The sequence below is a fragment of the Scatophagus argus genome, chromosome 10 (assembly GCF_020382885.2).
Source record: "Scatophagus argus isolate fScaArg1 chromosome 10, fScaArg1.pri, whole genome shotgun sequence".
Taxonomy (NCBI): Eukaryota; Metazoa; Chordata; class Actinopteri; family Scatophagidae; genus Scatophagus; species Scatophagus argus.
Window position 1 is genome coordinate 21476120 of NC_058502.1, and position 14767 is coordinate 21490886.

Sequence of the window (14767 nt, forward strand, 5' to 3'; positions counted from 1 at the left end):
GGGACAGATCAGTGTCCGAGCGTTATCCCGCTGAGTGCTGCTTCACACCGAGTGTGTGTGCGTGGATCACTGGATTCAAACTTGTGTATGCAGGTTTTTATTTTGGACAGCAGCGCCATGCAGCCTGAACCCCTGAGTGACTCCAAATGACTGCATCTGTATACCTGAACATGCACGTTTGCCTCCAGCAGAGCTGTGATGTGAGTCAGAGGAACATCTGGGTGTGCTGTTGGTCACTGTAAGACAATCTTTAGACATGCAGAGCAGTGGGGCAGGATGTGCTCTTTGTCTCATGAGGCAGAGTGAGTTGGATTTTTTTTTGTTGTTGTTGTTCACAAGCCTTGCTTTTAGTGAAACTGTAAGAGCAAGAGCAGTCAAGCAAGGTTCAAGAACCAAACTCGTTTTCCTGTTTAATGTAGAACAATAGACGTGACGTGTCATGAAGACTTGCCACACCAGGATGGAGCCATATGGCAGCCAAGAAAACAAATCATACTTTCAGTGAAGATAATCTCTTGATTGTGCGTTTATATTGCTGACAGTGATTATAATTTAAAAATTTTGCCTGAACTTAATGTGTAAGAATTCTTCTTGGTATTCTGAATGGCTGATTGATGCTAATGCTACATTAGTCAGTATCTTTTATCTATAAATACTAAAGACAAATTTTGACAGGCAATTACAATCAAAAACACAAGAGAAAAACACAAATACTGTAACACATTAATATATAAACCTTCTTTCATTATGGTGCTTTTAATTTTTGTACAAACCTTGTGTCCTTATTGGATATTAAATTCAGTTGTCCATTTGACTTATGTCTGTGCTTGTTACGTTGATTTTATTTATGTGTTTATTTTTCTATGTCTGTTTGGATGAGTCCCTCAGGGTAGCTTCCTCTCTCTGCAGTTAATATTTCATATTTGTTCCCCCTGTTCACCATGGGCATGTGTGTGTGTGTGTGTGTGCGTGTGTGTGTTTTCCGCAGCGATCCATGAGTTCCCCAGGGATTACTTCACGAACCAGGAACGCATGGAAGGAGCTGTGGGCCTTCATGTCCTCTGTGTAAGTGTCACCTGCAGCAGCGCTCGATTTACTCTTACTTTTGCTATATTTTTGCTCTTACTTTCTTCATTTGTATAGGTGTGAGGCAATCATACACCACTGGAAGACACTGGAAGAGGCTTCTGTGAAAGATATGACGAAGCTGAGATTGCAAAATAAATAAACAAGGTCTTACAAAACAGGTTGAACAATGATTCCACAAATAAAAATGGTGAACATTAATTACCTCTTGTGTTTCCCACCAGGGCTTCATCAGTGCTGCTGAGATGTGTCTTTATGGCTTTTCATACAGCAGCGAATCAGTATCCTGCTCTGTTATCTAGTAATGTAAAAGCCATAAATACTGTATGGTTATCAGCTGCTCCAGCAACAAACTGAGGCTACGGTAACAAAAGAAATTAAAGCCCAACAAACCTCTGCTGCATTAAATCTTCCATTGAATCCTCATGTTTTGTTTGCATTCTGATTAAAAGAAAAAAAAATGCAAAGAAGTGATCTGCCTACATCAAGGTGGCGGAATTACCTGTGCTCTGATAGCTGACTTTGTGAATTAGCGTAATGTACAATTATGCGGCATGAATTTCGTTAACAAAACAACAGCGTCATAGCGTGGTCACCACTTTTTTCCACTCGTGGTTTTGTTACCATCAATGAAACCTAACAGTCCAAATTAAAAGCCTCCAGGAAAGGGATGGATTATACCCAGTGAGACACTGAAAGGCTTTTAATGTGAAACATCTGTGCAGGAGGCATGCGTAACCTAACAGTGATTCAAAAAACTGCAAAGTAGAAAGCAATTGGAATTAATTAGTGAGTGGGAACAGTTTTTCTTGTAAAGAGAAGAAATTTAGAGCAGCAGAGTGGTGAGCACAAGTGACTCATGTCTGCACTGATGGAATCTGTGCGATCGAAATGTAATTTATCCAGACAGGTAAACAGGAGAACGTTTGGAGAACGTGTTCTGTTTACAGTACCAACAAGAATACAATGAATAGCAAATTAAACCTGGAGCAGATAAGATGATAAGGAGACGTTTCACTGAAAGAGGATAAAATAGTCTGAGTAAAGTGGGGAAATCAGAACTAAATGCCGGCCTCTAATACAAGCTTGTGATGACATGGAGGAATAATATGGAGGAATAACCCTATACCAGCTGACAGACACACACCACACACCACACACACAGACCACACTGTGTGTAACAACCCCCTGAGCCAGCTGCCAGTGTGGTGTAATGCGGAAGTGTTTGGCAGATGTTGAACAGAGGCTTATGTGTGATGTGAGGACACACCGACTGACTGTCTAAAGATTCAGACACCAAAACTGCTCTGCCTGTCAAACAGAGGTTACATCATTCCTCGTGACTACACTCATGGTCACCGCTGAATTCTATATTCACATTAACATATACATAGTACTCATGAGAAATATTTTCTGAAGCTGTTTTAGTAGATTGGAGAGGGCTTTTATTTACCTGAATGGCAGAAAAAAAACAAAGCTTTATTTAGAACAGGCTTATATAAGAGATTGGCCTTGAATTCATATTTCCACTAACAGTATCCTGTTTACTGTGGATGATCTATACAGCAAGCTGTTCGCAGTTTTCATAGCAACTCTGTTTGGGCTAAAGGAAATATGTAGTTTGGGTGAACTGAGGCAAACGACATGCCAAGAGTGCAATGAGTTACAATGAACAAAGCATCACAAATGTGTTCCAGCATCTAGCCGTCTCTGGTCTTGATCAGAAGTGCTACTTATTGAACAGTCTTTTCAGCGCCACAGCTCAGCTCAGCTGCTGTTCAGAGTCTTAAGAAACTCACCACCTAATTCACACACCAAACCAAAAGGAGTAATGTAACTAATGTCAGCGTCACTCACCCATGGACCATGTTCACATGGGGTGTAAGTCATAAAATGTGTTTAATCGGATGAATCATTGTCATTTCACTTCTTCCTGACTGATTAGCAACTGAAAAGACTATGGCTAGTCAAAGTCTGGAGCGACACTGGGCCATATTTTGAGGTAAAATATATATTAACAGATACAGATAGCAGCTAGCATTTGCATTCAGCCACTTTCTGGCTAGCGTTACAATAGAAAAAGTGTAAATAATAGTGGGTTATATGGGCTACTGGGTTATAAAATAAGTTGTTTTGAAATATGGTCTGATGTCACACCAGATTGTCACTGTCTTTGTCTTTTTAATCAATCAGAAAGTAGTGTATCATAGTGATTTGTCCTTTTCCCTGTGTGGTTCTGGGCTGCAAACAGGAACACAGCAGCATGGCATTGTCCCAGCATATGAATTTCCCTCCTCGAGCAAGATGTTAGGGGAAATTCGTCGCAGTGTGAATATGGTCTGTTATTGTACAGGGCATAAGTGTGCTGGTTGCTTGTTTGCAAGCACCAAAGTATCACAGAAGTGTTACTTCTAGTGTACATTTGGAGTAATTTGTTACTTTATTCAACAATCATTTCTTTAACAAGAGTTAAAACTGCTGTCAGTCTGTCGTTTCTTCAAACATTTGTATGCACCTGATCTCCATCCCCATGAGACCTCATTCCTTATTCTTCTTACATAAGCAACATCTTACATAGCGGTATGTCTTCTCTTTTCTTAGAGTTTCTTCCAGATATAAATTATGTAGGAACACTGTCACACCTGAAAAGAAAAGTTTGACAGTTGATGTTTTTTACCTCTTTATCTCTTTGTCTTATGTGGGTTTTCTTGTCTTATAGGCTTAATCCACATAATATTTTAATATTTGCACTTTGTTTTTGTGTGAATAAAAACATATAAAATATCACTTGTTTAGTAGTGAGTCTAACATGTACTGTAAGATAGATTTTGAAACTTTTCTCTGCATACTTCTCAGAATATCCATAATCTTGATTACACAATCACACCTCTGCCTTGTAACACTGAAGGATGGGATGGACACTTTTCTGCTTCTGGAAGGCACATTTTTGAAAGTAATATCAGCTGGCTTGTGTGTTTGTCCCCTGCAGGCAGTCTACATGTTCTATGCCCTGGCACTGGTGTGTGATGACTACTTTGTCCCCTCACTAGAGAAGATATGTGAGGTAAGAAAACACTGCAGGTTATTGCCACACTTCCACTGAGCTTACATCACCACATAGGAACTCTTGAAGTCATGCATTTTGGTGTGGTTTTGCTAAGAACAGTGTTTTCTTTATTTCTTTCTTTGTGTCAACTAGCGTCTTCATCTGAGTGAAGATGTTGCAGGAGCAACCTTTATGGCAGCAGGCAGTTCAGCTCCTGAGCTGTTCACCTCCGTCATTGGTGAGAAACACGCACACACACAAGCAAATTTAAAAATATAAACACCAGTGGTATTTCCAGTAAGACTGAAAGAATATAACTTATCTTGTCATGCAGTATATAACTTTAGCTAAATGAATAAAAATGAGGTAACCAGTCCACAGTTGCCCTGAGTACTCCACACTGACATTAAAAACACTCTGACAGCATGCTCTTCATCATTCTCATGTATTTAAAAGAATCTATACTGCCTCATGAGTTATTATTATAATACTGTATGGACTATTATAATGTATCCATGCTAACTGAAGGGCTATAGCCATTGTACATCAGTTGGCTCTGACTACACTCAAACCACACTTCTGTGCAGGAGTTTTCGTCACTAAAGGCGATGTCGGGGTCGGCACCATAGTGGGCTCAGCTGTCTTCAACATCCTCTGCATTATTGGAGCGTGTGGGATATTTGCTGTACAGGTATAGTACAAAACACACATGCAAGCAACTATTAACAGCATCTCTCTCTGTTACTAACAGTTTATATATCCAGCATTCAAATTTTTCTCCAGCATTCACCATGACTTCACCAGTCAGTCACAATGCTGACACACAAAGACAGACAATCACACACACTCACACCTAGGGGCAATGTAGAGTAGCCAATTAACCTAATGTGCATGTTTTTGAGACTGAGGGAGGAAGCGAAATACCCGGAGAAAACCCACGTAGACACAGGGAGAACATGCAAACTCCACATAGAAGGGCCCAGACCGGGATTCGAACCCTCTTGGTGTGAGATGACAGTGCTAACCACTGCACCACTGTCTCTGGCACTATTTCTTCTTAAAATATAGGAGTCTTTTTTTAAAATTTTCTGCCTCAAGATACTTTTTCCCTTGAGGCTTTGCGACTTTCGATAGTCGATACATCACAGTTCACAATAAAAGCCTTGGATGGAAACTGCACTCTCTCAGTGGCTCTGCAAGTCATAGCTGCATTAGTTTACAGCAGAAGTGTGTGAGTCAGAAAATGATATCTGTCCCATTCACTGCTGTAATCCCACAAGGAAAAGAAAACCATACTTGAAAGATTTTTTTTTCCCCCCATTTAGATTGCATGTTACGTAATCCCAAAACAGACACACACACACACAGAGAGAGAGCCTGGTTTATCTTGTTAGTAGTGCAGAGCATTGAGTACCTTCTGGGATGTGTTACTCAACAGGGCAAAAAAAAAATGTAGTTCAGTGTTGAAGTTTTAGCATCGTCTCACTCATTCTGTCTGTCTCTCTGTCTGTCTGCCTGTCTGTCTTTCCCAGGCAATACGTCTCACCTGCTGGCCTCTGCTTAGAGACTCTGTTTACTACACCTTGTCTATCTCTGCTCTCATAGTGGTAAGGAACAACCTTCATGTATTTACAGTTTGTGGGATTTAGAGCTTTATTTTAGGCCAGTCGATTAATTGATCAATTGCCCAAAGGTTCATAGTTTAAGTCATTTTACATTTTTCTTCTTAAGTGTAAGGAGGTCCTGCTTTTCTATATCATAACGTTGGGCTCTGGGAGTATTTTTTACACTTTATAGTCTAAACAGTTATTGGTGGAAATAAATGGCATATTAATCAAAGTAATTGTTAGTTGCAGCCCTGGTAGGATTTGAACAGCTGTTAATGACATATTCAAGGCTATGATTTTCACCTCTGTGTCATCTTCCACTCTCATATTACAGTTCATATATGATGAAAAAGTGGTTTGGTAAGTCTAATTATTCTGAATACTGATTAAAATGGTTCACAATAAATAATGAGTAATGAGATTAATTCAAACAAGCCTCAAATTAAAAACAAAAAAATCATTAAATCACATTAATCCTAACTGTGTTTTACAGGTGGGAGGCTCTCACTTTGATTCTGATGTATTTTGTCTACATTTTGATCATGAAGTAAGTAATTAACACAGTTAACCTGTAGTCACTGTAATGTTGTCAGAATCCGGCCCTGCACTATAGAGCCATATTGGGACTCCATGGAGTGCGTTCTTTTTTGCATTATTTTTCATAACCACAAGAGTCAGATTGGTTTATGCCATTTATACTATGAACAAAGTCTAAATACTATTCATTTTTATTTTTCTGTTTATATTAGTGATATGTGTTCACTTCTTCCTGTCTCAGTTGTTATAATGGAGTGAAATTAAATAGCTGAAGAGAAATCACAACATTGCTATCTAGTGGATGGGGTATAAACACAACAAAATGACCACAGCCACAACAAATCTTTCTATGTAAACTATTTACTCAGTTCAATTCAGTTTATTTATATAGCGCCAAATCACAACAGAAGTTGTCTCATGACACTTTCCAGTTAGAGCAGGTCTAGACTAAACTCTTAAATTTAAACATCAGTGTTGTTTTGAGTTGACTCAGTATCAGTTCATTAATAAAAATGGCAGATAAATACTGAAACACAGTAAAAAGGTGTGGATTTTATGTGAAGTACAACTGGTCTTGCAAGAGCAGCTCAGTTAAACCAAACCAGTGAATAACAGCAAAGCATTTTGAGGTTAAAACTCAAGTCAATGGAAATTTCACACCTGATATAAATGTTAGAAATGAACTTGATTTTACCCTGTTGCAGGTTGAATTCCCATGTTGTTCGTTTCCTGGAGAGGCGGAAGAAGAACTCATCCGCTTTGCGGAATGGAGCGGCCAATAACGCTGAACTAGACGATGGCTGCGATGCTACAGCTGTTCTACTGAAGAAAGGTACACTTTCTGTTAAACTGGAGTTCAACATCAGCAGCTGCACAGAAGCACTGGAGAGAAGTGTGTTATCTGAAGTGTTGAACTATTCCCACAGGCCTTGTCTCTTTAGAGTTAGAGATGTAATGTAGCCACCTTTGTGAGGTCATTGCTACAGTTGCAAACATTGTAGGAATACATTCAATCACTCAGACATCTAGGATTTTAGCACAGATGTTAAAAGCTATAGAATATAGTATACAGTGTGTTCTCTTGTGGTCATAAGTGCATGTGTGTCTCCTATAGCAAACCACCACAGGAAGCCATCAGTACTGATGGTGGATGAACTGCTGTCAGCATACCCCCACCAGCTGTCCTTCTCTGAAGCCGGCATGAGAATCATGATCACCAGCCACTTCTCCCCCAGAACTCGCCTCACCATGGCCTCACGAATGCTCATCACCGAGGTAAGGATTCACACTGGCCCACAATTGTAGAGAAATAGGAGACTGCTGCCATTTCCAATTTGAAGCAGACTGCAGCATGTTTTCCTAAAGGGAAAAGCATTTCAGACAGGTCAACTTTAACAAGGTAATCTGGTGGTGCATGGAGGCCCTGGGCTACAAATCAGCCAAACCATTAAAGATTCCGGGCATTATGTGTTTTTGTTCGTTTCTTTGACTAGTCAAGACATGATGGAGAAACCTGATCCAACAAATGACTCCATCTCATTTGCTTTGTTACAAATTTAAAGCACCGGAGCAGCCTGACATCAGCAATGTCACTGGTTTGACTCCAGCCGTCGACCTTTGTTGCATGTCAAGCCCCTCACTCTCTCTCTCACTCTCTCACTTTCCTCTCCCTCTCTCTCACCAGTGAAGGTGAAAAAAATGTGAATCACAATGTCCTCAAATGACATGATGTGAAACTGTTGCAGCAAACTAACTAAATTGCATCTTTGCTGCTACAGCATACAAATTGTGTGTGCTCTGTTGTCCCATGCTATGTTTGGAGGAAAAAGTACCCTGAAAGCAAACATGCATATTTTTGGTTTCATGATAGCACCCGGTCTGTGATTGCACCACTCAGAGCCCAGTTGTTTCTTTATCGGTGTAGACAAAATCCTCTACACATAGCCAATCACATTATTTCATTTTAAACATGGTCACTGGAACAGCTGCATATTTGGCCAGCTACTGTAATGATGACAAACCTACAGAAGTTCTGTTTGCAATTCAGCTAGTCGCTAGTCGCTAAACTGAAGGTCTGATAACCTGCTGTGGAATACAACCTGCATATCTGGCTGATTTTGACACTTATTTTCGATAGTACCACATTAAATGTTGCCTTCTATTTTACTGGAAAGGGAGTCCTTGTTTTAATCTTTAGTGTGGAGTAGGTGCAGTATCTTTGGCTAAGCATAAACATTCACCACTTACTAAGAGCTAATGAGTAGATTTGCTAGTTTCATAGCCTATTACATGCATTCCGTGCCACCCCCATTAGCTTGTACCTAAAATCTACCTAATGTCTTCCTGCACGTTTGCTTGTTGACTGATTTGCCAAACAAAACATCCACCAGGAGAAAACTGCACTGCTGATATCAGGTTGCAATTCATATTGATGAATAAGGTATGTATGCAAATTAGTATTTAAAGTGGGATCTGTTTTTTTTTTACATCAGTGTATATGTTTAACTGTAATACAGAGGCAGCGTCTAATCAACACACGGACTTTGACCAATGGCGACTCCGACGTTCCAGTGAAGGGCGGGAGTAGGCGAGGCATAGAAAACGGCCTGTCCGGCGCTGAGAGGGGTGTCAGCGTTCGCCATGATGACAGAGAGGATGGCAACGAGACAGAGAACGAGGATAATGAGAACAATGAGAATGACGAAGAGGAAGAAGAAGAGGATGGAGAGGGACCCTTTGTACCCTTCCAGTGCCCAGGTACCTGTGTGAAATGTTTTCACTCTGCTACTGAAAGCGAATCATTTTGTGTCTCTTTTAGCTAAAGAAATAGTTCAACATTTTTGCTTGCTTTCTTTCCAAGAGTGGCTCCAGCAAGGTACACACAGTCAGTGTCCCAGACTGTCATTTGGAAGAAACAGGAAGCAGGAAACTGTGATTTCTGTATCTTGTAGGTTAGACTAAAGACATGTGTGTTAATTGGTGAGCTTTAGAGATATGGTAGGCATATTACTGCACTGGACCGAGTCAGGCTAGCTGTTTACTCCTGCTATCAGTCTTAATCCCAAGCTTGAAGCGAGCATGAAACTACAAAGAAAAAGAATAAGCATATTTACCAAAAAATGAACTATTTCATTGACATGCGAGTGCTGTAGTTTGGGTTTGTAGCTGTGAACATTTGATGCAATCCAGTGAGTCTGTTTGCAGAGGTTCCAGAAACACTGTTAATGGTAGCTGGTTGCAGGTTGTTGAATGTGTTAATATGTAATATGTATTTATTTTCTTTTGACACTTCAGAGCAACAGTCCTTTCTTCATGCAAATTCTTTTGAACACAGCTTTTTATAACTTAAAACCTTAACTTAACTTAAACTTAACTTATAACTTAAAACTTTTATACTTTTATTATGATTTTTTTATTATTAGTAATAATTTTTATTTATTAATTTGTATGTGATTTTAAATTCCACCCTCATGTGTTTCATCCTGCATTCTTGCCATTTGGACATACTGTATTTGACAATTCATTTATCTGTGTCACGCTGTTTTAATTTACATCCTGCTTATCAAATATTATAACAATGCATGAATTAGTCGTGCATCATATTCAAATACATTTGACTGTATAAACGATAAAGAGCAGAAATAAACTTGCAAGAACCATATTTAAAAGCATGTCAAATGGACATCAAACTCTTCCTATGGGTGGCGTGTTTACTGTCAGTTTTAAAGGACATTGTTAGAGAGCGTATTATCTGTCTTTGTGCTCCTCCTATGTGCCCACACAGTCCATGCACATCAGTATTGACGCTGCATCTTGTCCTGTGTACTTGCAGCTGGTGTGTGTAATAAGCTGAAGTGGCTGCTGGCCTGGCCTCTTTGCCTCCTGCTGTACTACACTGTCCCCAACTGCTCCACACCTCGCTGGGACAACTGGTTCATGCTGTCCTTCATTTCTTCCACCCTGTGGATCGCCTTCTTCTCCTACATCATGGTCTGGATGGTGAGAGACAAGGAGAAAAAACAGGGGAAGACAGAGATGTAGAAGAAAAAATATATTTTTCTCAGTGATATGCAGTTCTGTCATGGCCTGTGGGATTCTAGTCTTCCATCCATCCAGGGATGGAAGCTGGAGCCTATCCCAGCTGACTACAGGCGAGAGGCGGGGTACACCCTGGACTGGTCGCCAGTCAATCGCAGGGCCAACACACAAAGACAGACAACCACACTCTCACACTCACACCTAGGGGCAATTTAGAGTAGCCAGTTAACCTAATGTGCATGTTTTTGGTATTGTGGGAGGAAGCCGGAGAACCCGGAGAAAACCCACACAGGCACAGGGAGAACATGCAAACTCCACATAGAAGGGCCCAGACCGGGATTCGAACCTGGAACCCTCTTGCTATGAGGCGACAGCGCTAACCACTGCACCACCTTGCCGCCCGGATTCTAGTCTTTTTAAGTTAATTTTTGTGTCATATCTTTAATGTCTCCAGTAGCAATTAAAATGTGAAATTAAAAAATTCCTTTAGTCGTATGAACAAGAATGAAATTAGAGAAATGAAATGTGATGCTCTTGTAGGAGGTACATTGGTAAAAATAGGAAATAATGTCAATTTAGTAGCACACTGACAAGGGCAGCCAAGAAACATGCATGAGGGACCAGTACCATCTTTGTTCTTTTCATTTGCAAACCTGAGAAATGCTAAAAGCGATGACAGTGAAGTTAATAGTGTCATTAGTGATAATGGAATTCCTAACAGAGACCTTCAGAGCATTTTTAAGTAAAGCATATAGCATAAGAAACTGAATTCTTAGAGCAGTCATTGTTTTTTATATGAACAATGGGTCAGCTGACTACATGTAAGGTGAAAGGGTAGGCAGCTGACATCCATTGTTATCACCAACACTGCAGTGCCCCTCAGCTATACTGAGCCTTTCAGCACCTTTCAGCTCATTATTTTGATTTTATGGCCTGCAGTGTTTCTGTTCTGGTTTACTGTATTATACACTGTCATCAGCCTTGTTTTCAGCAGCAGCATGCAGCGAAACAGCTCTAAAAACCCTCACTACACCACACGCTCAACACCAAACAGCAAGTTAGCAAGTAGCTGGCAGAGATGATGGATATTTGGTGTTGATGGTCGCTAAAAGAGAGCTAAAAGAATAGTGATTATTGGAGTAGTATTCATCAGGTGGCTGAAAACGTAAAGGTAATGTTGATCTAGAACTGTTGGGTTGGACATATGAACATATGAAAAGCGTGTCGGCTTTGTGAAGTTCACACGGCTAAAGTGTTAGCAAACTGACTGTTCACACACCAAGCAGAAATGTAACATCATTAACGTTAGTGCTGGCTTTTAAGTTGCTTTAACCCTCTGAAGTCATGTATAATTGTCAGTTGTTGACTATTTTTGATTCTAATTTTATATTTCAACTTAGAATTTTTTTTATCTTGCCATTTTTGAATCATTTTTGATCAGCACAACCTCACAAGTGTGATTTACTGTTGTTTTCTTCATTTTGACATACTGTATTGACACACTGGACCTAAAATCACACAAAACTCTAAAATCCGACTGGGGAAAATGCGCTGAAATGCGCTGAATGAAGTGCTCTCAATGCGCTGGTGTTTACTGCGTCTTCTTGAATAAAATGTGTGCCCCAAACGCGCACCAAACGTGATGGCAATGGTATATTTTTTATCATAACTCGGGTTTTACTTGACATATTAACAAAATTTAAAAACTGGTATATAGTTTGAAGTGCCCACTTTCGACACAAAAAAAACTGGGATTCAGCGAGGCTGCGTCTTGCAGCTACGTGGTCTTAAAGTGGTCTTGTGATAAGGACGCGCCGGCGCGTCTGTCGACTCCTGAGGGTTAATTGATGTTTTACCACTTGGTGGAAGAACAACACTGACATATTAGCACCTAATAAAGTTAATATGGTGAACAAGCAGAGGCTTATTTACAGATTCAGTAGAGACAAAGCAATGTTAGCATTTGTTTGAAGACATGTTTCCAGCTAACTGATAGTTCCCTGTATAGCTGAAGACTTGCAATAGCTCTATGAAGCTGTTTTTTGTATGAGTGGGTCCCCGTTTTGTTTATCTCATGCATGCACAGAGGACGCACAAGGACAACCAAAATACACGCAGAAATGGTCTGTCTCTGTCTTGTCTGTCGCTCAGGTAACAGTGATAGGTTTCACACTCGGCATCCCAGATGTCATCATGGGCATCACATTCCTGGCAGCCGGCACCAGCGTCCCAGACTGCATGGCCAGCCTAATAGTGGCACGGCAAGGTAATCTCACACACACACACACACACACACACACAAAATGATGTTACCAAGCTGTCATTTAACACAAACACACACACACACACACACCTACACCCTGATGGAAGTCAAACACCAGAATCATAGTGAAGCCACAATCAAATAGGGGAGGAGATGACAGAGACAGGTGGGCAGGAGTGGGGAGTTAAGATTATGGTCCTTTTTCCGCTGTCCCTCTTCCGTCCCTGTGGTGAGGTTGTAAAAGAAGGAGGGGTGGGGGAGTTGGTGAGGGAAAACAGCCCGTCGGGGTCCCTACCTTCATCCTTTTATCTGTGTTTATTCTTGCTCCTGTCATCAAATATTTAAACGGCTCTGTCTGTCTGCCTGTGTGTGGGGGCTCGCCACTGCAGTTTAGTCGTCCATCCTTCGCTTTGTAGCTGCTGATGCTTCATTGTTTCTGTGGGACATCATTCAGACAGATAGCTCCACTGATCTGGCCTGTATATCAACCCACCTCTGTCCCAACCTCTCACCGCCTACCCGCACGCCACCATGTACCTTCCTGTCGCCTCGATGCCCACTCACTTTTCCTCTCATGCTGTCTCTCTAACTTTCTTTTCCTGTGCCCACTGTTTCTGCTGCTTTACAACTCCATCTCTGTCTCTCCAGGAATGGGAGACATGGCAGTGTCCAACTCCATCGGCAGTAATGTGTTTGACATCTTGGTGGGGCTTGGTCTCCCCTGGGCCCTGAAGACCCTGGCTATCAACTATGGCTCTGATGTAAGTGGCACACACACCACTCGTTCTCAGGGTCTCACAGGAACCCACATATGTCGTATTCCTGAAGTCAGTGCAGCTTACTCTCTCCACTGATAGCAGTAATGTCTCCTTATAAATTGCGATATATTTTTGTTTTTTCAGGTTCCGTTGCAATGTCGTCAGTTGTCCTTCTAACACTTCCTGTTTGCAGCACCCAAATTGAATTAAGGAAAAGAAAACAAGAGCAGTGGCAAAGTAAAAGCTGTGTTTAACACTGTTTGCAGGGATGTGTACAGATGTTTTCATGGGCACTGGGCAGCACCTCTTGTCCTTTAATTAATAACTACTTAAATTGTACAACTTCTACAAAAAGAGACAAACACACTTTAATAGAGATTAAAGATATAGGATCTGGATGTTTTACCTGTTGGCTGGCTGATACTTTTTTCAGGTCAATATGAGTTATAGCTGCTATGATTAGCTGATCAATTGATTAGTCAATCAAAAGAAAATTAATTGCCAATTATTTGGATAATGCATTAATCTTTTCAGTTGTTTTTCCAGCACAATGTCAAACATTTGCTGGTAGACTGTGATGAGAATTCTTTTAACAATTTTTCACTAATATAAGCATTATTAATTGACAAAATAGGTAGTCCATACACACGCATGCATATACTGTATATGCATGAAAAAAAAATAGGAATGACATTCAAAAATGTATAGATACTGTTAAACATTAGTCGAGAAGAAATTGTGTGTAAGTTAGCAGCTGAACACATCCTATTTTGTCAAGTTTACATTTGAGTTTTCTGAAATAAGAAAACACAGCTGCTGGATTAAGAGAAAAAAAAATCTGATAAAAACAGAAAAAGATGCTGTGCCATAATCTGTTTATTTGAGATAATAAAAACCCGACTGGCATTTAAAAATCATCTCAAATATCCCAAAAAAGTCAACATTATAAGCTGATACGCCGCTTCATGCGATAACACAATCTGAATGACAATCCAAGCCACAAGTTAGAAAATACAACAACAAAAACCAATTAAGTGGCAGAGAAACAAGCATGAACGCAGGCTGTAAGGGAGGTGATATGGTAATAATTGTGTGTGTGTGTGTGAGTGTGGAGGGAGAGACAATGATTGTTGAATGAGCTGCTGAGAGACTGGTTTGATAATGAAAGCAGCAGTTATATACCGCACTATCCCAAATTGGCATCACAAATAAATTAAATTAATGCTTTTTCTGTTGTACAAAGAAATGAACTCAGATGAAACAAAGTACGCTTAGCCAGTGTCGTTATTTTGCTAAAATCAATAATAGATGTTGAAGAAAACGTAATTTGTGCACATTTCTTGCTTGAATTAACTGCATGGAGCCAGTGTGCTGTAGGTCAGCGGTTATCTTGTTTTATTAGAGGTTCATGTGTTAATTATGCATGAGGGTG

General features: G+C 40.3%; 1 protein-coding gene across 2 annotated transcripts in view; it reads left to right on the forward strand.

Moving 5' to 3' along the window:
• Positions 1–14767, forward strand: part of slc24a3 (solute carrier family 24 member 3) — a 79158-nt gene that overhangs the window by 58145 nt on the left and 6246 nt on the right. For both annotated transcript variants that reach the window (XM_046401013.1, XM_046401014.1), the window contains 13 exons: positions 989–1065; positions 4076–4150; positions 4286–4370; positions 4720–4823; positions 5665–5739; positions 6074–6099; positions 6233–6286; positions 6981–7108; positions 7391–7551; positions 8793–9033; positions 10109–10275; positions 12466–12580; positions 13226–13338. In XM_046401013.1, coding sequence (XP_046256969.1) covers positions 989–1065; positions 4076–4150; positions 4286–4370; positions 4720–4823; positions 5665–5739; positions 6074–6099; positions 6233–6286; positions 6981–7108; positions 7391–7551; positions 8793–9033; positions 10109–10275; positions 12466–12580; positions 13226–13338 — 1421 coding nt within the window. The remainder of the gene's footprint in view (positions 1–988; positions 1066–4075; positions 4151–4285; positions 4371–4719; positions 4824–5664; positions 5740–6073; positions 6100–6232; positions 6287–6980; positions 7109–7390; positions 7552–8792; positions 9034–10108; positions 10276–12465; positions 12581–13225; positions 13339–14767) is intronic.